Source organism: Coenobita brevimanus, chromosome 72 (assembly GCF_032717465.1).
Source record: "Coenobita brevimanus isolate Jiangsu-jjx chromosome 72, ASM3271746v2, whole genome shotgun sequence".
Taxonomy (NCBI): Eukaryota; Metazoa; Arthropoda; class Malacostraca; order Decapoda; family Coenobitidae; genus Coenobita; species Coenobita brevimanus.
The window spans coordinates 9,063,193-9,087,515 of NC_137025.1; the positions used below are offsets into that span (position 1 = coordinate 9,063,193).

At 42.7% G+C, this 24,323-nt stretch overlaps 1 protein-coding gene across 1 annotated transcript in view; it reads right to left on the reverse strand.

Moving 5' to 3' along the window:
* Nucleotides 1-24,323, reverse strand: part of LOC145407249 (cell adhesion molecule Dscam1-like) — a 175,974-nt gene that overhangs the window by 47,178 nt on the left and 104,473 nt on the right. The window contains exons 6-11 of the mRNA XM_080278282.1: nt 19,685-19,802; nt 16,293-16,473; nt 15,542-15,654; nt 10,302-10,441; nt 4,754-4,898; nt 243-505 (exon numbers count right to left, since the gene is read on the reverse strand). Coding sequence (XP_080134408.1) covers nt 243-505; nt 4,754-4,898; nt 10,302-10,441; nt 15,542-15,654; nt 16,293-16,473; nt 19,685-19,802 — 960 coding nt within the window. The remainder of the gene's footprint in view (nt 1-242; nt 506-4,753; nt 4,899-10,301; nt 10,442-15,541; nt 15,655-16,292; nt 16,474-19,684; nt 19,803-24,323) is intronic.

Below are 24,323 nucleotides of genomic sequence, written 5' to 3' on the forward strand. Positions count from 1 at the left end.
CCTCCCTTTGCTTCCTTACTCCACTTGGCAGTTGGTAATTTCACGATGTATCTATATGAGCCAAAAGAAATGATAACAATCCTCTAAAGAAAATTTAGTTATGGTAATGGTACAAAGAAATATCATCTGTGTGATACATAAAGTTGAAAGAAGTGGTGTACAACGGTAACGTGGGACAGACTGCACTCAAAAAGGGTAATACGAAACTACTGGAAGCAAAAATGCCTGTGAATGACGTTTACCTTTGGTCCATGTAATGTTATGTATGGGGTATCCTGAGGCAGGACAGGTGACCACGAAAGTCTGACCTGCTACCGCTGACACCTGGCCCATGGACCGCACTTGAGGTGGCCCATACACGTTCAGGCGGGCAGAGTGTGACACCTGGCCGGCACTGTTCTCGGCCCTGCACGTGTACGTCCCGCCGTCCGTCACGTGTACGGCACTGATGTTGACGTGGCTGATTACGTCCCCGTGAGCAGACACGTACTGGCCCATCACATACCTGCAGAACGACCACAGAGTTGTGTTATCTGCCAGCGCTTCCAATGTGCTTCTTCACCAATACCCTTACAATCTCTTCACTCCACTACAACCATAGTGTTGTACCTGCCAACATCTCCACTGTATTCTTCGATCGATGCCATCACTATCACCCCAATACACGTCCACCACCTCCATTGTGCTTCTTTACCAGTATCACCACCCCACTTCACTGCCACCAGTCTTGCTTTGTTTGTCACGCATCCACAATGCTTCTCCATCAGTACTATCAACAACACTCCACTATTCTACCACCAACGTTATGTTTCTATAAACACCCCTCTGTGTTTGTCTACTAATACCATCACCACTCCACTACGCAGAACTATCACCAGCACTCCGCTGCACTATAGTTAATAATTATGCTGTTATCTGTCTGTACCTCCACTAAGCCTATATACTAATGTTATCACCATTACTACATCAGAATACTACCACCAGCACACAATTACACTGCGGCTCAACCACCAGGTCTCATGCACAATACAGTCTCATCACCAGCACCTCACTAGAGTATAGGAACATCGAATTATCCGAGTGAAAAATACCTGGTTATCTTTCTGTAAATGAGGGATCGCGTGTGGAAATTATTACTAATCTGCCGTGTCTGTATATCAGTGAACATAATTGATGGTCAATATCTAACTTAAGAGACAACCAGAATAGTTATGAGGAGTGTAGGAAGTGTTTTCTTGGAGGTCAAAACATTAAAAAAAAAAGTAGAAAGGAAAGCTCCATTAAAAAATGAGCGAAAAAAAAAAATGCGTTTCCCTACAGTAGTTCAGACTAACAGGTTACCAACAGTGAATGCACAATGTAATCGGTCAGAGGAATCGTCATTGTTTTCATGTTTATAGTAATCCAGGATATGCTTTTAATATTCTTAGTATCTGCCAGACAGTTTTTGAAAATATATGTGCACAACTGCCTGTGAGTGTAAGCTGCTGTGTATAGTCCTTATCTCTCTCTCTCTCTCTCTCTCTGTCAGATATTTACAGCAATACCGTGAGTGTGCTAAGGTGTTGCGTGCAGAGGCCAGGGGGGGTTGTTGAGATCACGTGCCTTAAACACTGTACCCAGCAATCACCACCACCAGTCCACCCCCTGCCTACCAGTGTCTCCCCTCGTCCCAAAGGCCTTATAAATCACTCGGAATATTATACACTCTCCGCCCCTCCAATTTTACCTCGGAGGCAACACTACCAAGCCTGAGTTATGTACAGCATGTTACGTAACTGCTGCATGGCCACGGATCTCAGCGGTAATAAAGCTGAGTTATTAGCAAAATATTAATGAACCTCTGCATGATGCCAGGAGCTTTAATTATTCTATTCTGACTAACAGCAGGCGATTACATTAAGTTTAGGACTGGCTTCTCATGCATTAATTCTAAAATCCCTCTTCAATAATGCCTTAACAATCCTAGAAATTTTAACCTCTCTCTCTCTCTCTCTCTCTCATACTTTCCATTTAGCTAAGGAATACTGTTTTATCCTCTCTAAGTTTAGTAAGGATTCTCATTTTCTTCCTAACTATTAACCCCGAATCAACGTATCAGTACCTGGGAAAGATCAGGCGTAAGACAAGTATCTGAATAAATGCAGCCGCAAGCAAAATTTCAGCCACACTTCTCTGATGGCTAAAGCAATGGAAGGCGTAACGTGGGCTATTTCTGTGATAGCAATTGGAGACATAACGAACAAAAAATTACAAGGTGGAAGAATACTCTCTGTCGTCTGGGGAAGATTGAGAAATAAAAAAGGCAGAATACAATGTCTGTAAAGGATTGCCGGAGAATTTCTGTTCCTGGTTGTATTGTCAAGGTGAACTCAAGTATATGCATTACAAAAATCCACACAGTTTGCATACAGTTTGACGTGCAGTGACCGATATTATATTTTACAGGAGCAACTTGTGTATATTTCAGGACAGGCCACAAAGGAAAGAGGAGACTGTTGCAATTGTGCTGGCTGAATAGTGACTCACAATGGCCTCAAGCAGAACTCGTCCGTAAGGCTTACCTCTTGCAACATTATTTTCAGGGTCACGCGGCTGACACATCACGGAGAAGCACGACCTTGGCTAACTGGGAACACAGCTTAGGAAAGGCATGGGATGAGAGAAACGTCCTAATGATAATGATGGCAGAAAAGAAGAATAGAGATTTACCATTGGAAGGTATGGTGATGATGATGGTGAAGATGATGATGATGATGAAAAGGGAGAGCACAGATTTATCACTGGAAGACAGGAAGTGACTTGACAGAGTGGTATAACAAGACTAGCTTATGGGAATACTGGGAAACGGGGCCTGATCTTATGGAGTAAAATACATGAAGGAATTACGACATAGAATATGAAGAATCTGCAGAAGTGGGGAGTGATTTGATTAGAGGGAGTGCTGTAACTGACTAAAGGAAATGTGAAAGCGTAGGGGACTGACCTGACAGAGCAAGAATAGAGACAAAGTGGAATGTAGGAAATGGTCTGGCAATACGAGCTATGCGAGAGATCGATCTGTAAGAGCAGGGAACACTCTAATCTACGGCGGCGCTGGAAACGCAATAAAAAAGATGTGAAAGAGCAGAGCTGACGTGATAGAGGAAGATTAGAAACAAACTGGAATGCGGGAAATGGTCTAGGAATTCGAATAAGGTAAAAAGAAATATGTCTGCTTGCAATTCAGTGGCTGATAATGCTAGAAGTATATAATCAGTGTTTTAGTGATCTTAAATTTGGTCTCATCTGTTTATTTTTTATTGGAAGAAAGAACATTGCGGGCTTTTAGTCTTTGGTTCCTTCTTCTCTGCATAACAAAAAAGAAAGAAAAGATGATACTGGAAATGACTGGGAGATCGGAGAGTCCAGTGGAAAATAATACTCACATATGGAAACGGTAATACCGCGGAAACAGTGGTGGAAGTAAATACAGGAACTGCCTGACGATGGGTTTGGGAAGCTATCGAGTGTCCATGTGATGATGCGTGTAGGGGTGCCAAGAAAGCTAATTAATATGAGCGTTCTGTATATGCTAGTGCTAGAGGTGACGAAGAAATATACATATAGCGTGTGACTGTGTTGGATGTGATTAATAGGGGACATTTTGGTGCCTGATGTTACTGGAAATGACTGATGAATATAAGAGTTTGGTGTTAGTGTTGGAGGTGCCTGGATGAAAATTAAGCCAAGTGGGTGACAGCGGTGGAAGTGACTGTAAGAACCGTGAGATGACCTTCATAACTATGGGGTAGAAATGCCGTCTTGCGTCGATGTGATGTTGGGTGCGAGTGTGCCGGTGGCGACTGAGGATTGTAAGTCTAGTGGCTGACAATGCTGAAAGCAACTGGAAGAAAGTGAATCCATCGGGTGACAGTGTTGAAAGTGATCGGAAGGAAGATGTAAAAGTGTCAATGCTTAGAGTGATTATTAGTGGAAGTTAAGTGGATGAGAGAGATGATAGTGACTGCAGAAACCATGAACTGAACTGCCTAATAATGAGACAGAGAAGTCGTCTAGTGTCCGTGTGATGTGGGGTTTGGGGGTGCAGGGAGCGATGGATTAATGTGGGATCAGTGGTTGATCCTGACAGAGGAGTAGGATCTCGAGGGCTTGAATGATGAGTGAATGGGAGTGTGGCCTACATAAATGTGCAGACTTTTGGTTAGTTGCTCCTTCTGTCATTTATTTTTCTTGCTCTTTAGATCACGCCCCACCCCAATCTTCGGTATGAAAAGAGGTCTGGATGATGATGATGATGATGACGATGATGATGATGATGATGATGATGATGATGATGATGATGATGATGATGATGATGATGATGATGATGGTGGTGGTGGTGGTGATGGTGATAATGGCTGAATGAAACGTAAATGAATGAAAAAATTGTAGTCTAGTTGACGATAGGCGCCGGAACGATCTGGAAGAAATACTAGTTCGATGGTGGTACTGGATATGACTGATTACTGTGAGAGTTTGGTGACAGTGGTGGAATGGGCTGGTAGAAAAATAACTCCAGGGGTTACTAATACTAGAAAAGTCTGGAAGATATATGAGTCCCGTGGTTGACAGTGCTGGAAATAAGTAGGGGGAATGTAAGATCATGGACTAATAGTGTTGAAAGTGGCTGAAAAAGATGAGTCCAGTAGATGACAGTGGTGGAAGTAATTAATTAATGTGAGAGTTTAGTGATTAGGACCTGTGAACTGACCTGCCTGATGATGGTATGGGGAAGCCGTCCAGCGTCCATGTGATGTGTGGCGTGGGGGTGCCGGTAGCGATGCACTTGAGGGAGACGGCGGGTCCTGGCTGCAGCGTCTGCTCGATGAAGCGGTACACCAGCTGGGGCGCCGCAGCTGCCAGGCACAGGGAGGGAGGGAGGGCAGGCACAGTTAATTAAGTGGTGTCAGCTGCTACAGACACGGCATGGGCGGTATTAGTGTCAGTTGTGAGATGCCTGACAGACACCACAGGCGATATTAGTATGTAATGTAAACTGCCACAGACACAGCACAGACCTTATTAAAGATATTGTTAGCTGTCACAGACACACTTCTGGCGGTATATAGTGTCATTTGCCAGATGCTGTACAGACATGACAAACAGTATTAGTATTTAATCCCTTCACTACTGACCCGGCTTATTTTTACCAAGAAATAAAGTACGGACCTGAATGTAAATCCATTCGGCGGGTCGTATTCTGGGGGAAGAAGCTTTTGGCTCCAATCACACGCAAACAAACATACAATATCAGCTATCCAACATGCACTCCACCTCTTCTTTCCAACTCGACCTAAACCATCGTAAGAAGGTTTTCCCGCTGTAACCCTCTGTAGTTTAGTGGTCAGTCCCTCAGTGAAATATAAAGGACTACATTCTACTATTACGACTCTTTCTTTTTGTTTTGTATAATTTTTACCACCACAAGGTGATTTTACTCAGCCCAAGAGAGGTGAAAGGTTAAGGGAAACCATTCGTATCCCCCTGAATTCGAGAGATACTTTGTGTTATAAAATCGTCTGGTGGAAGGAGAAGCAAAATACAGTAATAGATCATTCTGAACAAGTTAGTCAGCTACCACAAACATGTAGGCAGCATTAATGTCAGTTGGCAGATGGCACACACACACACACACACACACACACACACACACACACACACACACACACACACACACACACACACACACACACACACACACACACAAGTCGGTATTAGTAATTAATTTCAGCTGCCGTAGGCTGTGCAGACAGTATTAACTTCTTCATTACGAGGATCTCTACTTAATACTGCTGTCCCCACACGATTTTATAAAACATTTCGTTGCTAAAAGGTCAGACACAATCTCCGTACCTCCTTCATTACAAGAGGTCTCCCCTGCGTTGATTACAAAGGCCTGTCTGTAACTGGAATAAAATGAAAGATATCGTGGTAAACGGATTAATGCGAGTTGTCAGCTGTTACAGACCCAGAATTGACGGAAATAACTTTTATGCAAGGATAACGTATTTTTATTTCTTTACCCCAGCCAGGGAGAGATTTGTTGACATGGAGGGGTTATAAACAATCTTCATTATCTTCTTAAGTATGAAATATTTCCTAAGTTTAATGAAAACGTTTGGAGGTATTACGAATATAACAACGCAAACGTCATCAGATGCAAGGGATTAATATTATTTGTTACCTGTCATACACAGCACAGGTAGTATTATTTAAGTAATGGTAACTCAAAATGTCGGATCAGGCGAAGTTACCAGTTAATATCAGATGCCACAATAAGGGGAGAAACCACTAATAATACTGCCACAACTATGACATTTTCATAATATATATCTCAGACATATCCACATACTGTTCACTAACAACACATAGTACACAATCGTAATAGCACATAACATAAAACAGACATCTAACAACAGTCTCTGAATACGCTGAAACGAGAAACACTGAAGTTCCTCTTGTTAGCCCTCTTTTCGGTGGCGACTTCTTCTTTTGCCTAAAGCATGTGTTGCTTCCCATTCACTTTTTACCCATATTTAAATAATCCATGACCTCTTATTCAGTTTCGTTGTACAGCTTTGTGTTAACATCATCACAGAAACCCAAGCTGTCCATGGAAATAGCACGCAAACACTTCATGCGAACTATCTATACAGAACTGGAGAGAGAGAGAGAGAGAGAGAGAGAGAGAGAGAGAGAGAGAGAGAGAGAGAGAGAGAGAGAGAGAGAGAGTCAAACAGCAAGACATCCTGTTGGCGGAGGTTGGTGGGTGGGTGTTTAGGTCGCTGGATGAGGTATAAGGCCTGGGGTGAGTGGGTGGGGTGAGTGGGGTGGGTGGGTAGGTGGCTGGGCATGGACGGTGTGTGGATTGGTGGGTGGGCAGGGGGAAGCGAGGGAGGAAGGGTGTGTAGGTTGGTTGGGTGGGTGGGGTGGCGTGCGTAGCTGGGTGGACGGGGAATGGAGCAGGGTGAAGTACGTGTGTGGGTTGGATTAGTGGTCGGTCTAGCTAATTACAGTCATGTTTCAATACGACACTTGGACTCTCCCGTAAAAGTGCATATTTAACATACCATTTACTGCTGACCAGACAGCTAAAGCGCACCACCTATCTGATTTCAAATTAGGCAAATCGCACGTTTATTAAGGCATTTTAGTCGACACACAAACTTTGTTATGATGAAATGTGATGCCATTCATGCTACAGTTTGAGACCATGATATTGAGGATGGCATTACTCTCGGCTGTTATTGGATGCAACATTTTTGGGTCAGTGTAGCCATGCCAGTCTCAGGGGTGGGAAGGGTCGCACTTCATGTCTGTGTAATCCAGCCTGGCAGATGGCTCAACGCGGGGCAGGTGAATAGCTTGGCCATCACAGGCATCGGTCCCGATCACTCCACAGCTACGGTGTCGTGTTTTTCGTTGCATTTTCCCCTACGGTGATGGAGTGCATGTGACCGTTGAATGGTAACTTAAATATACTGCAACGATAACCAAGGAGAGGGAGTACTCAACTTGCAATTTTATTCGCAAACACATTGCAAATACTGTGAAAATCAAAATTGGCCCTGATGCATATGCGTCATCAAATAAAAGCACTTACAAAACATCCAGCAATTTCTTTGATATTCCGCGCATCCTCGCACATTAACCTTTTCACTCCGGCGAGAAGATAATTATAAAAAAGGTCATCGGACTGAAGTGATAAACCTTACCTATTTCCTATTTTATCTACCTTACGCAGCTCATATATAATCATCAACATACACGTTTCCACTATTCTCAGTTTTTTTTTGGACTCTCAGGTCATACCCATACATCACACCTGTACCCAGATAAGTGTAAAATGTTGCATATGGTTAATTGTCCCGGGCTAGTTTATGACCGTCATTACGTCCCATATTCGGTGCTTTATCATATTCCCTGCATCTCTGCTTTATGGCATCGACATAGTTTAGTTCTGTATATCTGCGACCCATATATTCCTTTACTGGTGCCCGCCACTGTTAATAATTTACTGTTACCTATAAAACAAGGCAAAACAAACAAAATGAATTATACTCTATGTAATGGCTCTGTTGACACCTTCAGTAATACAACGCATGTCTCTTTTCGTTCATGCTAACCTAAGACGATTTTACTCAAGCTCAGAGGGATTTTTAGAGCTGGAAGGGTTTGATAGTGGGCCCTCCTACGCCAAAGGAAATTTCCAGTTATCGGCAAAAACTGAATACATTTGATATCTTCGGGTTGCAGGAGTTAACGTATCTAGTCTGGAGGCGTCATTATTTTGCATTCTTGTTTTCGCTTAACGATTTTATTCAGATTAAGGGAGTCCTCTCGTCGTGAGAAGGAGAAATGAGGCTATTTCTAACTCGTAATTCTCTCTCTCTCTCTCTCTCTCTCTCTCTCTCTCAAGCTGAATAGGATCTCTTGGAGGCAGAAAGAATAATGCTGGGAAAATAAATACGTATAATGGTCACATCTGGGAGGCAGGGGGAACCTATATTTTCAATATGCATCAGGATAGGACTAAATTACACTTCTTTGTATCACGTCAGTATACAGTATGATAGCTGAACGACGTACATTTATTTGTGTATTCATTATCACCTAGTTTTATTAGTGAATTCATTATCACCTAGTCACCTATAAAGACATTGTTACAAGAATGGTTATAATTTTGAAGTTGCTCTGACATCAGTAAAATACTGTACTGACCTTTTCATCCAGATGATGTATTTTGTATTTTTTTTCCTTGCTATCGCCAGACGAGTTTAGTCAGCTTTGAGAAGATCTCATGTGGTGAGGGGGTTAATGATGCCTATATCTGCAAAGTCTCTCCTATGCTGAATTTAATCGTCTGGAGGTAACAAGAGTTTAACGAAAAATACATCGCCGTAGTGAACTATAGCGGCGACGTTGCTTAAGGTGGACCTCAGTTAGTGAAAGAATTAATTTGCATCTTCATCCAGCCTTTCTAGTGTTAATCTCTCGTTACTGCTCAGCGTTCATGATGGAAAGATGGCAATGTTACGTCAGGTTAAAGTGAACAGAATCTAGACACCTAGTAAAAATTAATCTTTCATCTGTCCTTACACCGAAGTCATCCCTCTTAATAATACCGACTTTATGAATTTCCAGCTGATGGGCAAACGTGGCGGATCCGAAGGTTGTTATGAATAGAAAGTGTAAGAAATGATTTAGTGTCAGTGGGCAACAGTAACTGCCTCACTGACCAATTAGTTAATGGTGCCGCGTACGCTTTGGTCTCAGCAGGCACCTCTAACTGCCTCAGGTTCCAATTAGTCACAGCCTGCAGGGAAGCGGAGACTATCTGCCTGTGCATTAAGCGTGAGGTCATAGGACGGAATAAGGTGCTTGAGCAGTATACCAGCCTACACAGTGCGATATTATCAGAACATTGTGGCATTCTCTGTGGGTAATCCCGAGTAAATATTCTAACTGGACAGACTTACAAACGTACTACCATGGTTCACTGAGTGTCAGTGTGAACTAGCAAAACAGGATATTAGTGTTATCAGTACTGCATACTGGCACTCCGGAGATCTCGCTGAATATCAGTAGCGAATGTACTTTTTCGTTGAGATTACCGTCTGTAACGCCAAAATGGAAAAAGTATTTTACAGTGAAATATAAACATCTATTATATAGCCTTTATATCAAACACTTTTCATTACCGTACTTCTCTATCTTCCTTCCTCCTAGTCCACTTGCCAACCCAATGAGTTCCATTGAGGACCAATGAATGTTTTATAGTACAAGGTTTATATCTATCTATTTATCTATCTATTGCCAGACGCCATAATCCCGTAAGGGGTGGCCATTTGACTCTGAGTTATCTGTTTTACATGGAGGGGCACTAACCCTCCACCAACCCACTTGACACGTAGGGAGCACGTATGGTTTGGTTATATGATTACCACCCAGCGTTGTAAATGGTTTCTTGGCTTACAAGAAACCATTTGGCTTGTCACTCAATGTAAAGCCACCTGTAACGGAAAGAAAAGCAATAAGTAGTGACAGGAAAGATGGGAGAAATAGGAAGAGACGAGGGCAGGCACGGAAAAAGAATGATAAAGGCTAAGGAAGAAGTAGGCACCACTATATCAAGTGAGTGGATATACATAATATAAAATCACCAGTTACTGAAGCAGCCAGTTAACGAGGCATGACGGCATTAATGGCTGTCTCTCCCGGTATTTCACAACAGCTTATAATAAATGTGCTTCACTGACCTCCCAGCGTGACGTATGCGTGTGCATGTGCGTAGTCCTGTGCATAGGTGGCGGCACACTGGTAGATGCCTGCGTCTGAGGGGTCCACGGGGGCGATGTGCAGGGACTCCCGGGGCCGCAGTCTGACCCGCTGCCCTGACCTGACACCACCACAACACAACACAGCACACGGTTACCCAACACTTCTCATGAAAGGATTTAGCATTTTTTTAGTGAAAGAATTTAACAGTTGCTACGAAAGATTAAATATTTCGATACCCGGAACTATAACAGATGAAGCAGATAAACAGATAGGTTTATAGATAGATGGATAAATAGATAGATGGACTGATAGACAGATAGAAAGATGGGGGGAGAGAGAGAGAGAGAGAGAGAGAGAGAGAGAGAGAGAGAGAGAGAGAGAGAGAGAAATGCATATTTTAAAGCCACAACAGCTATCACAGTCAGATGGAAGGGGGTCTCCTGAGCTGAATAATATAATCTGACAGTAACTTGGCTGAGGCAAAATCCACGTTGTACAGAAAGAACTTATGGAAACAGTTACCACTGATGGTAATTAGAGATGAGCTTCGGAGGGTAGAGGAGGTGTAGGGAATAATATAAGGAGTGTAATTACATTCGCAGGACGTAATGAAAGCGTGAGAAAGTACTCTGAAATTATTGCAAACTACAAAGAGCACTAGATATGTGACAGTCAATGGGGGTTTGGTTACTAAGTTTGGGAAGGAGTGACGTATCATCTCACAGTGGTTATTTAGTGTTTAAGCCTCAAGTCATTAAGTAGTGAACGCAGGCCCAACACGAGTAAGAGCGATCAGAACAAAAACAGAGCCAACTCGGAAAGGTAAATGAGACGCCTGACTGGATAAATGTGCCTCATCAATACCAGAGGAAATAAAGCCAACAAATGATAGCCACTGTCGCGTTGGCGGAATGGGAAGCTATGGATGTGTTGAGCAAGAAGAGGAAACTGAAGCTGATGGAGGTGTAAAACGCTCTATAGAGATGACAGATGGAATTTGCCAGCCAGAGATTTACTCATTTACTAAGATGACGAGTTTTGGATCTAAATTTGTTATATTTTGACGATTTTATTCAGATGGAGGACGACTTCTTGAATTGGAGGGGTTAAATGTACCTTTCATCATTATCTGTAGGAAAAGCCTCTTGTGCTGAATAAAATCGTCTGGATGTAGTAAGAATATACAACAAAATATGTCACCGTGTAAAGGGGTTAACCATTTCTTGCTATTTCCAGACGATTTTATTTGGAGGTTAAGGGTTTACGAGGAACCGACGGTGTAGTTTGAATGGTTGGTGTTCTGATGCCTGTACATTTGCAGTAGAGTGGTCACAAGATTCAGAAACAGGAGTTAAGAAAAAAACTGTACTAAAATACCTAGGCAGCTTTGATGAGTTAGATATGTAAGGAGTGAAGGTGTTTGTAAAGAATATACAAATGATTAAAAGGTGGACTAGGCTGAAGTAAGTGCTATGACCCAAACACGAATATATTTGACCCCTTTTTTACACGAACAAAAGAAGCTGTGATTACAAAGAGAGTTCTCTATCTATCTATCTATCTATTGCCAGACGCCTCAATCCCGTTTGGGGTGGCCACAAACAAATCGCCTCCAAGTCGCCCTGTCCCCCGCCATTTCACTACCCTGCTCCCAACTCACACCCCCCTCTCTCATATACCTCTCCACCCCATCCCTCCATCTCATCCTCGGTCTCCCCCTCCCTCTTCCACCCTCCACCTCACTCACATACACTCTCTTCGTCAGTCTTTCACCCTCCATCCTCTCCACATGGCCAAACCACCTCAGTGTGTTCCTCACAACGCTTCCTATCACATCCACATCAACACCACAACGCTCCTTTATATCCTCATTCGTCAGCCTGTCTCTCCACGTGACTCCACAAGCTCCTCTTAAATAGCTCATTTCCACTGCTCTCACTCTTGACTTGTGTCCTTCCAACAACGTCCAAGCTTCACTTCCGTACGTTAGAGTTGGTATCACAATACTGTCATGTAGTAACTTTTTTACTTCCATGCTCACTTCCCTGTTTCTTATCACTGCTTTCAAGGAACCAGCAACCTTTCTTCCCTGCTGTACCCTTTCAAGCACTTCACCCTCCAAACCTCCATCCTTACTCATCACACTACCCAAATACTTAAACGTACTCACATTTTCCAATTCCTCACCATCCAACCTCGCTATACATTCACTGACTTCACCTCTCTCAAAGACCATCACTTTACTCTTCCCTACATTCACCTTTAGGTTCCGTTTCTTACACACTCTCTCAAACTCATCCACCAAGCCTTGCAGCTCCCCTTCATCTTCACTCAACAACACAGTATCATCTGCAAACAACAGTACAGGGAGTTTCCAAACACTATCCTCTCTCACCAGGGCCACTCCAACATCCACTACCCTACCTTGTACCTCTTTTATTACCCCATCCATGTACAGATTGAACAACCATGGAGACATGACACATCCCTGTTTCAAACCAACTTTCAAAGAGAAAAATTCACTTAGTTCACCATCCACACGCACTGCAGCCTTAGCACCATCATACATACTCTTCACAGCATTCAACAACTTCCCATCTACTCCATATATTCTTAACACTTTCCACAATCCTTGTCTATCCACCCTGTCATATGCTTTCTCCAAATCCATGAAAGCCGCATACAACTTCTTTCCCTTCTCTAGAAACTTTTCCACTAAAGATCTAAGAATGAATATCTGATCTACACAACCTCTTCCCCTTCCTAAAGCCTCCCTGTTCTTCTCCAACTAATTTCTCTGTTCTTTCTCTAACTCTGTCTATAAGTATCCTACCATACACTTTTCCTATTATACTAAGAAGACAAATGCCCCTATGATTACCACACACTTCTTTTTCCCTTTTCCTTTGTACAAGGGAATAATTATACCTGACTTCCAATCCTCCGGGACTCTACCTTCCTCCCAGGCCAATCTGCACATCTTCCACATCCATTCTACTACTATCTCTCCCCCATGCTTCAGCATCTCACCACACACTCCATCAATTCCTGGGGCTTTCCCCGATTTAACTTTCTTCATTGCTTCCACAACCTCTATCCTACTGATTTCTACCTGTCTTCTCACCTCCCTCCTTCTCCCAGCCATTCCCCAGCCACTTATACTCGCATTACTTCCATCCTCTACGTTCAACAATTCCTTAAAGTGTTCTCTCCATCTGCTCACTTTTTCTCCCTTCTCCACTAGTAATCTACCATGTTTATCTTTCACTCCCCTGCTAACTTCACTTCCACCCTGTCTTACTCTTTTCACTTCTCTCCAGAACATTTTCTTACAGTCCCTCCACTTTACACTCAAATTCCTTCCAAATTCCTCATCCACTCTCTTCTTACTCTCTCTTACTAATCTTTTCACCTCTCTCTTCCTTTCCACATATAACTCTCTCTTCTGCCTCTCAACTTCTTCCACGCCCCTATTTCTCATCCATTCATTGTATGCTTTCTTCTTTTGTGCCACAGCCTGTTTCACCTCTTCAGTCCACCACGCTGTTCCTTGCACCCCCCTCCGTCTTCTCTTCCTTCCACACACCACATCACATGCTGCACATATTTCTTCTGTAAATATCTTACACACACCTTCCACGTCTCCCATCTGCTCCAATTCATATTTGCCCAATCGTTCCTCCACTTCTCTCTTATACTCTGCCTTTTCTCATCCTCTTGTAACCTTTCCACTCTCCTTGCAACTACTCCTTCCTCTTGTCTTTCCCTTCTTCTATTCCTCCATCTTACTTGCATCCTAATTCTGGCCACCACCAAGTAGTGGTCAGAAAGGCCACTCCCCCAACCTCTATAAACTCTTGCATCCAATATACATCTTCGCATCCTTTCATCCACACACACATAATCAATCATTGCCTTCCTTTCATTCAGTTCACCACCCACCCTTCTCATCACTCGCCATGTATACCTGTGGATCATTTTATGCCTGAAGAGGGTATTGGCTATTACCAACCCCTCCCAGCACAGATGTCCACTAACGCACTCCCATTCTCATCTATCTCAGCAGGCACACCCCACTCACCAACTATTCCATCCACCTTCACATTACCAACTTTACCATTCATATCACCGATCAAAAACACTCTCTCATTCCTTCCAAACTTTTCCATGCACACTTCCACATTTGTCCAGAACTCTTCTCTCACTCTTCTAGCACGATCTTGCGTTGGCGCATACACACACACAATCGCCCACATTTGTATTCCAACTTTCAACTTTACCCACACAATCCTTGACCCAACTGATCCATACTGTCTTATGCTCTTCTTCCATCTTTTACTCACAACTATACACACTCCTTCCTTTGCCCTCTCATTCTCATCTACTCCTGCACATATACCCCATCCATACTCCCATTCTCTCACACTTTCTCCTCTCCATTTTGTTTCAGTTATTCCACATACATCCACTTTCGCATCCTCAAGCACCTGGACAATCTCTCTCTCTTTCACCTCATCATTCGCTCCTCTTACATTCCATGTACACAAAGAGAGTTGCTTTTATATATGAAGACATGTATAAAGCCAAAGAAAGTTGCTGCTGTGATTAGATGTGACAAAAAGTGCAAGATCATGGGAAATGCCTGTGCTATCAGACGTGATGACTGACATAAGACCAAAGAAAGGTGCTGATGTTATTAGATGTGTGGCGAGGTATAACATCAAGGGAAGTGCCTATATTCTCAGATTGGATGACAGGTTAAAGACCCAGGACAGTGTGTCTGTTATTAGATATGATGAATGATAAAAAACATAAAGGGAAATGCCTACAGAATTAAACGTGATCAATGCACGACCATCGAAAGGATCATACATTAGTGATGAAGCGTGTGCAGCTATTGTCAAATGTTATATGTTATGATTAAGGGAAGAACTCTACTGTACAGTAAATTATATATATATATATATATATATATATATATATATATATATATATATATATATATATATATATATATATATATATATAATGTGACAGTCAAGGAAAGGCTCACACATCAGAGTTGAAGCGTGTATATTTATTATCAAATATGATGTTATCAAGGACGAGACATTTGTTAGTGATGAACGAGTATATCTTTTATCATGTGTGACGCTGCCCAGAAGGGCCACGATGACAGACGCTAGACAAAGCGAAGAACCAAGAAGCAGTGACGTACCTCAGTGCGATACCGTCCTTGAACCAGGTGACGGTGTCCACAGGTTCACCAGAGACGTGGCACCGCAGCTCCAGTCGGCCCCCTGCATCCACCTGCACCTCACGCGGCCGCACCTGTACATCCACATCTGGATTACATGTTATGCCACGCAGTTACAACCCCCGACCTACACACACATGTTGTGCCGCATACTTAAACTGGCTTCATCTCTGCATCACCTCACTCATTCATATTAACAGTACAAACGGTAGAATTAGTCTATACATCTATCTAACCATCTATCTGTTTGTCTGTCTATAAGTAAATAAAGATATATTATCTATCTATTTATCTGTCTATCTGTCTATGTGTGTGTACACTGAGAGATGTGCAACTTACCAAAACGACGCTAATGTCAGCGCTGATGGAAATGTACTAGCTTACTTTTTATTTGAGAAAAAAAAAAAAAAGGAAGCTAACTGGCATCTCGTCTCCAGAAAATACGCGCTCTCAAATGACCGTAATATTTTACACAGATAAAACAAAAACTCACATTTTTGTGAACTCTGGAATATAAGTCATTTTCACTCCACTGATGACACTGCGCCAAATTAGTGATACACATATTACGTGAGATGATTACGTAAACAGCGAAAAGGCACAACAGAAAATTAATCACTGAAATCTCATCACCCTGCATCCTGTAGTACTAGATAAAACACAGGATACAGTGAAGGCAGTGAAGGGTTGAAATACGTGAGTTGCCACTGACCTGGACGGAGAGTGGAATGGTGACCAGGAGGTGTGCGGTGTAGCTGGTCTCCCCTGCAGTGTTGTTGGCCACACAGGTGTATTCTCCTGCGTCACCCACACCCACACGACCCACCACCAGCGACCCTCCTACAGACCACACACCGCTGCTTCCACCCACAACCTCGGATCCCTTGTACCATCTGTAGACACACATAAAAGGTGACATGTGAGGCTGTGTGGCGCGCGGGGGAACATCTAGGGTTTGGGGAATGGACTGTCTATATCTAGAGTCGAATACATAAAATGCACACACACACACACACACACACACACACACAGGGAAAAGTTTAATTACTGGTGATACTGTGGCTTGGATGATGAATGAATGAATGTGTGGCTAATTCTACAATACCCTATTCACTTTAACTTGGCCTAAAACTGTCATACCTCCATCATGAGTACTGAGTCATAACAACAGATTAACACCAGAATATGAAGCTAGTTTCGAAGAAGTGCCGTGAAAAGCATGTACAGGCATAGTGCTGTTTTATCACGCCACTGAGTTACCGGAAATGCTGCAAAAGGACAAACATCTATGCCACGTAAAGGTACAAGAATAACAGTCGCAATGATCAACAGTTCTCCAGCGTTTCGGCATCCTTGTTTCTGTCTTGGAACCCTCTCACTCCTTGTACTTATGATAAATAGGGTTAATATGATAATGATAACGGCAGTAGTGCTTGTGCGGATATTCCAAGACAGGCAATAGCAAATAAAACGACCCAGTAACGAAGGAGTACAGGAATTATACCAGGGATCGAATGAACAATAATTAAACTCAATCAGTTGCCTTATATACCCAGTGTGCAGTTGTAGCTTTCATCTTTCCTCATCCTTTCCGCTAACACAAATATGACTTACGAGGGACAACTGGCCGTAAGTGTGTTTGTGAATGTGGGCTCCGGATTGAAGGATAAGTGAGAGAAAAATGAGACTGATGTAAAATTATTTGATTGGAAAGAACGTGTGGCAGACATCCTGAAGAACATAGTGAAAGCACATACAGAGAGAGTGAGGGAGTTGTGGAGGGAGGACTTGATAGAGGTGGGTGCAGAGAAAAAGAAGGAAATAATGAAGGAAGGAAGGCTGGGATAAAGGAGGTGCAGGGTAAATTGAGTTCGGAATTTAGTCAGCGACATTTGCATCAATCTCCACTGATTGGACCCACTGCCCAAGTGAAGCCTGGGCCACGTTCTCTTCTGTCCCCGTTACTTAGTATACATCTACCTATCTAGTTACTCAATGTACATGTATCCATCGAGTTAGTTTACATCTATCTAGTCAGTTAATTAACATATACCTACTTACTTAATTTACATCTACCTAGGTAATTAATTTATATCTACCTAGTTAGCTTACATCCCTCTAGTTACTTAGTTTACGTCTATTCATCTGATTGCCTAATTTACATAAATGTCTGCCTCTCTAGTGTTTGGCGTCGCATCTTGTAAGAAGTGTTCTTAGCAACAGGACCTCCAAGAATTTTTGCTCCTACTCATTAACGATCCCTCTCTAAATGATGCACCTCCTCCCTTACACATTCTTGCATCTTATCTCTTCACCTTGGTCTCAGGCTCCCTTTCCTTCTCCATTCAATCTCCTAATTCTCACACTTTCTCTTAGTCTGTTCAGATAAACCTAAAACATTAATCTACTGTATTAACATTATTCCCAACTGATATCATAATTACTCCTTTAATGACAAGCTCCTTCTCACCCTGGCGTCACTGAATCTTCGCCTGATGAGCTTATCTTAAATCTTCAGTTCGATGTGTCTTTTCAAAGCTGATAAAGTCGTCGATCGGTCTCTGTGACAGAATAATTTAAATTTATCTTCGTACTGAAGGGCTTAACAAGGAATGGCCTTACTCTGCTGACAGTGGTATGGAAGTAGCTGACAGTGAGAGACAAGTTAATACAGACATAGAAACACATACAACTGCTTAAGATAAAGTAAAAAAAATGAAGACAAAGGTAAAGATTAACTAAGACGCCGTTTAGGACTGCAGAGAGAGAAACAGAAAGTTAGAGAGGCTCAGATGTACACCAGTAGTTCCTGATTTACAGAGCTATGACAGAGACAGTCAGGACTCACGTACAGTACGGAAATCAATTCGTTTATAGCGAGGAAGACCTTATTTCATCTATCTCATATCAGTTTTATTCAGGTTAGGGGAAACTTTTAGTACTAGAGGGTATGGAAGTAGTCTTTGACTTCTTCAATAGGGGCGATCTCTCCTAATTCAAATAAACTCGTCAGGGGTTCTGTTATCAAAGTTCAATTCTGAGTTTTTATCATTGTTCAGGCGTAAACTTGAGGGATATTTATGTTTAAGGAGAGGTGGAAGGAAACTAAGTCAGTCCCTCTCTCTCTCTTTCTCTCTCTCTTTCATATGGACTGAATTACGTTTGCCAAAAAGTGATTGAAGGACGTTATCTTTTGACTAGATTTCTCTTATTCACCTGTGTGGCTTACGTTGGCAAGACATCATACAGACACCTGGAACTCATATTTAGTTTCAGAGATAAGACGCTCCATCACAAAGACGCACAGCTTAATTAACGTATAAAGTTGTTTCAGACCAGCCTCGTCTTGTGTGGGTGACTGTAAACGTCCGGAAGACTGATTCACTGCTCTTTATGGATGATATTCTGTGGGATAATCTGATGCATCTTGTAAAATCAATCATTGTGGTCAAAATGTATAGTAAGTTGAATAATATGCTCATTTTGCTAAAGCATAAATGCTAAGGAATATTTATTGAAACTCAGCTACAAAACGCGCGCTTCCTTGTTTTAAAATCACACTGAAAACCAAAGAAAAAAAATATAAAACTGCCGATTTTAATACAAGTGCCCAAGACGTGTTTTGTGGCATAGTGTGGGTATGATTTGGTCAGGTCACGTTCTTTTCCTGCAAATGAGTAATCTAAGTTGCTCACTTTGTACATATGCCTTACTGGCTCCCATAATGAGTACAGTTCTCGTGTGTGTGTGTGTGTGTGTGTGTGTGTGTGTGTGTGTGTGTGTGTGTGTGTGTGTGTGTGTGTGTACTGCATGGGGAAAGGGAGGTGATCCACGTGCAAGAAGACGGAAACCTACTAATATAAGCGTGCGCACACGAAAGAGGAAACTTGCACGTCTGTGTGTGTGTGTGTGTGTGTGTGTGTGTGTGTGTGTGTGTGTGTGTGTGTGTGTGTGTGTGTGTGTGTGTGTGTGTGTGTGTGTGTGTGTGTGTGTGTGTGTGTGTGTGTGTGTGTGTGAGAGAGAGAGAGAGAGAGAGAGGGGGCAGGGGATTACCTGCACCGGAATGGTGGGTGTTAGTGTGTGGGGGGAAGAGCTCACACTCACGTGTATAAAGGGGGCGGGTGTCCCTGCGCCACACATGGGATAGTCACCCGTGAGCCAGCCTGCGTCACGATCCGATTCGTCCTCTCACTCATCCTGGGAGGCACTGCTCCTTGCGCCTCTGTGGGAGGGAGAAAGAGCGTGTTAGTATGAAGTTAAAGAAAAAAAAAAACGGCTTACATAAATGACTACGGACTACATATGCGATATTTAGGAAGACAGTCAGCTTTTGCTAAGCTACAGTTCTCCTCGAATACAACCCCAACCTTCGATGTTGTGCCCAGGTCTTCATCTGTACTGCTGGGTGACTAGGGTCAAGCAGGAGACAAACTTCAAGAGTCTGATGTCGAACTTACAACGAGGAACACCTGAGAGAAATCTTAAGAAATAGCAATAATTTCAGAGCATATTTTACCACAATATTAAAGGGAAATGACACATAACACTGACGATGAGGTAACTAGAAACCAACTAGGTCGCTGAAAAGAAGTGTAATAAAAATGATAAAAGCTAAGGATTTAGCAGTAACCGACTCACTCAAATAAATGATGAATGCTGCAGAATAAGAGGGAATTGTAGGATGGGAAAGCATTTACCCCTTTGTTTGTAAGATATTTTTTTTCATGAATTCGTCATCACAGTATCACTAATATTAAAGACTGCATAATTTAGAAGGTAGACAGTACAAAGCATTCTCTTGGAGTTTTGTTACTCACAAGTTCGATGAAATAGCTTGAGTGATACAGTTTCATTTTATTTTTTATAATCATGAACCTTAGCCTTACTAGACCCTTGCTTGTTTTAACGGAACTGATATACAGTGTCGCGGAACAGCAGGGCGTGCTGTACCATTACTCGATAAGAAATGAAATCCCACGCAGTACCGGACAATACAGAAGGAGTTGAAGTGTCGTCTGCTTCGAACGCCTATCAACATCTCCTCCTGGTCGAACTATTTTGCATTTTTTTTTTTTTACCATAACATACTTTTCTGTGCATATCTCTAATATCAGCACAGTTGTCTTAAACATCACATAAGTGAACATTACGCGTCATTTGGTAACATTAACCGGTAGGAATGATGCGCAAGGGAGCTTCCTCAACTTCCTCAACACGAAAAATTTGTGACATGTGACGATCTGACAGGATGATATGGTGGGCTGATGCAAGAGTTTGTGGTATTCTGTGATGCATAAGTACAGTAAGGTAACTAACGATAAAGCTTAAGAATATTTCAGATAACTGCAGTAAACTGAAGAGAAACAACCAGACACGGAAGAAAAGGGGAGGGTGAAAGAGAAATACTGGAAGAGGGGAGGCGAGACAGCAACAGATGGGGAGGGGAGAGTACTGCCTCACCCTCTCACCCCAGGGACGTGTTTATATTGCTAGACGAGTTTACTGTTTAAGGGAGACTTTTCAAACTGGAGGGATTGGGTATAACCTTGATTAACCTCTCGCTACTAAAAATCCTTCCCATGTTGAAGTAAATAGTTTAATAAAAGTAAAATAAATAAAAACTCATCACAGTGACATTAGGAAGACTTGGTAAAACAGGGATGGATGGACAGGTAAATTTTCTATAATACTGTCGCTCTTAGAAATCATCCATTCTTAAAAATCTATGATAGAAATTATAAAACGACACATATTTTACAGAGCGTAGGTTTCCCCATATATTATTAAGCTTTGCCAATAGAATTAAACTTATACAGGCGTCTTTTTTTTTCCCTGCAATTAATTCTCTTATAAAGGTCAATGTGCTGATCTCTGTATTAATCCGACACTAAGAATTCCTACGTCGAGAGCACCCCCACAGAATGCAGCGTCAGGCAGTACGTAAAGAAATAGATAGACAGGTAGACAAACATATAGACAGACAGGTAGACAGACATACAGACAGACAGGTAGATAGATGGATAAATAAACAGATAGATAAATAGCTTGAAAGGCAAAGTTCTTTTTCTGTGTGACCTGTAAAAATAATGTCAGAGGTAAGAAAAAAATGGGAAGGGGGTGTTGTTTGGGGTCCTTGGATCCGCCCTGACGAATGAAGGGGGGGGGGAGGTGCCTAGGGGAGAGAGATAGGAGGTAGAGTAATGGTGTGTGGAGGGGGGAGGGAGGAAGAGGAATGAGGTGGGGAGGCAGGGTGAGAGAAGAATGCTGCAGGAGTGGAAGGGAGGACAGGCGGAGGAAAAAGGGAGATGGAAGGAGAGTAATGGGCAGAGAAGGAGGAAAGGAAGGGAGGGAGGGAAAAGAGTAGTATGGAAAGGAGGGAGGACGGATGAGGGAGAGAGATGAGGGAGGAAGTGGGAAGAGAGGGAGGAAGTGGGAAGAGAGGGAGGGGTGGAGAGGAAGAAAAGCGCAAGCGGGAAGAGTAACAGCGAAGAGAAGACAGGTGGAAGACAGAGAGGGGAAGGGAGGAAGGAAGGAAGGAGGGGGAGGGAGAGAAGGAGGGATGCGGAGGGAGAGAAGGAAGGAGGAAAAGTGATGGAGTAGAAGATGGAGGCTGGATGAAGGGGGAGAGAGGAAAAAAAAGGAGGGAAAGTAAGAGAAAGAGGGATGGTTGGAGGGAGGAAGGGAGGGAAGATGGGAGGTAGCTTTGGTGGGAAGGAGGGAGGAAGAATAATAGAGTTAGGGAGAAAGGGTGGCAGGGGAGAGGGGGGGGGAAAGGAAGGAAGGAGGGAGGGAGGGGTAACAAAGTTGAGGAAGAAAGGAAGAAGAGTAGAGGGCTGGGGAAGACAGGGAGGGGAAAAGAGGGAGGAGGAGGAGGAAAGGGAAGGGAAGGAGGGGGTGATAGAGGGAGGAAGTGCAATGGGGTTAGGGAGAGAGGGAGGGAAAGCAGAGGAGAGAGAAAGAAGAAAAAAGAAAGGAGGGACTGCGCAGATAGAGGAGGAAGGGAGTGAGAGAAATGTGGTAGGGGTGGAGGGGAAAAGACAGAGAGGGAGGGAGCGAGGGAGGGAGGGAAGAGATGGACAGATGGAAGGAAGGAGGGAGGAAAGGAAGGGGAGGGAGTGAGGGAGAGTAATGAGGGATGACAGGAGGCCAAGGAAAGCAGGCTAGAAAAATATGGAGGCCCCTTTTTATTTTTTTGTACCCATTTGTGCTTCTTCCCGTCACCACCAGGGGTCCATCCTAACCTGGAAAAAAAAACCATCTGCGGTAGCCAAAACAGATTTAAAAGACGCAGTTTTACTCAAGGGGTTCATGAAGATATACCATGAAATAAATCACAACCTTAACCCCATTCCTAATAATACACGACGCGGGGTGACTCCAGAACTAGGAAGGGGAAAACGCAAAAGTATAAGGAGTACTGCACTTTTGTTCTAACCTGACAAAGATCCCTAACTCCTCCCAATTCAGTTGAAGGCCAAAGGTAGTCAGACTGGAAGGTTGATATAATTAGCGACTAAATATACTTCATTCCCACCTGAAAACCATGAATCGTCGAATTTCACGCAACCACGCATGAGGACTCAAGCTGTGGGAGTGGCCCAGTTCCGTCATGTAAAAACAGACCACCTATAACACCAGAACACTTATTAAAATGGACCATGCATCCATGTTCATCATCCAGATTGTTTATATTCATGGCTGAAGTTCACAAGCTTAAAGACCACAGAAGGTAATGTCGTTTCATAATACGTATAGGATGAAGACCATTTGATCGACCACAATACAGGCAATCCTTTCATGCGCATCTCCATACATATTTCACTCATCACTAAATGTCTGTCAATTCTACTACCTTTTCACTAACTCATATTATATATCCACTTATCTTGTTTCTTCCACGCTTCCTCCCATTCTCAAACACACTTTTGGATAATTATTATTTTTTTTTTCAACATCTTATTCACATCTATTCTCTCAGGACCATACCGTCAATGCACACTCACTGTTAACTACTGATTCAGAGACACACTTACTTCGTTTCTTTCCCGCATCTCTAAGTTTCTTGTTCGTTTCGTGTCTCACACACATTTTAAATTGCCTATTTTCTGTTGTTCATATTGGTGATCTGTCTGTCTGTCTCTCTGTCTCTGCCTCTCTGTCTCTGTCTGTCTGTCTCTCTGGATATATATGTATAATCCTCGTTGTCTACATAGCCTGTTCACAGCTACCTGTGTTTAAAACCTGAAAAGCACGGAGCATATTTTATGTATATATCATGCTCTGTGTTTCCTTTCTCTCATATTTTTCTTCTTTACAATATACAAGGGCACTTCATTCTGCCTTCCTGTCGCGCCCAGCTTCCCTCACCTCTCCCTTCCTCCTTTCCTCCCCCCTCCTCCCTCTTCTCCTCCGTCTTATCTCGCCTCATCCTTTATCCTATCTGCCTCCTTTCTTTTTCTTGCCTTTCATCTTTTCTCGTAACTCAGTGTTGTTTCCACAGTTGTATTTCTTTTTCTTCCTACCACATGTTATGTTTTTTTCTTTATATGTTTTGTATTTGTTCTTACCTGTTTTTCCAGTATTCTCTTCCCTTCTAACCGCATCATTACGATGACGGAACTTTCATAATTTTCTTGCTACCACCAAACGATTTTGCACAGTATTGGGAAAGTCTTTTGAAATGTAAGAATTACAAATATTCCCCCCTGATCATTAACTAGTTAGTAAGATGACTTGTACTCAA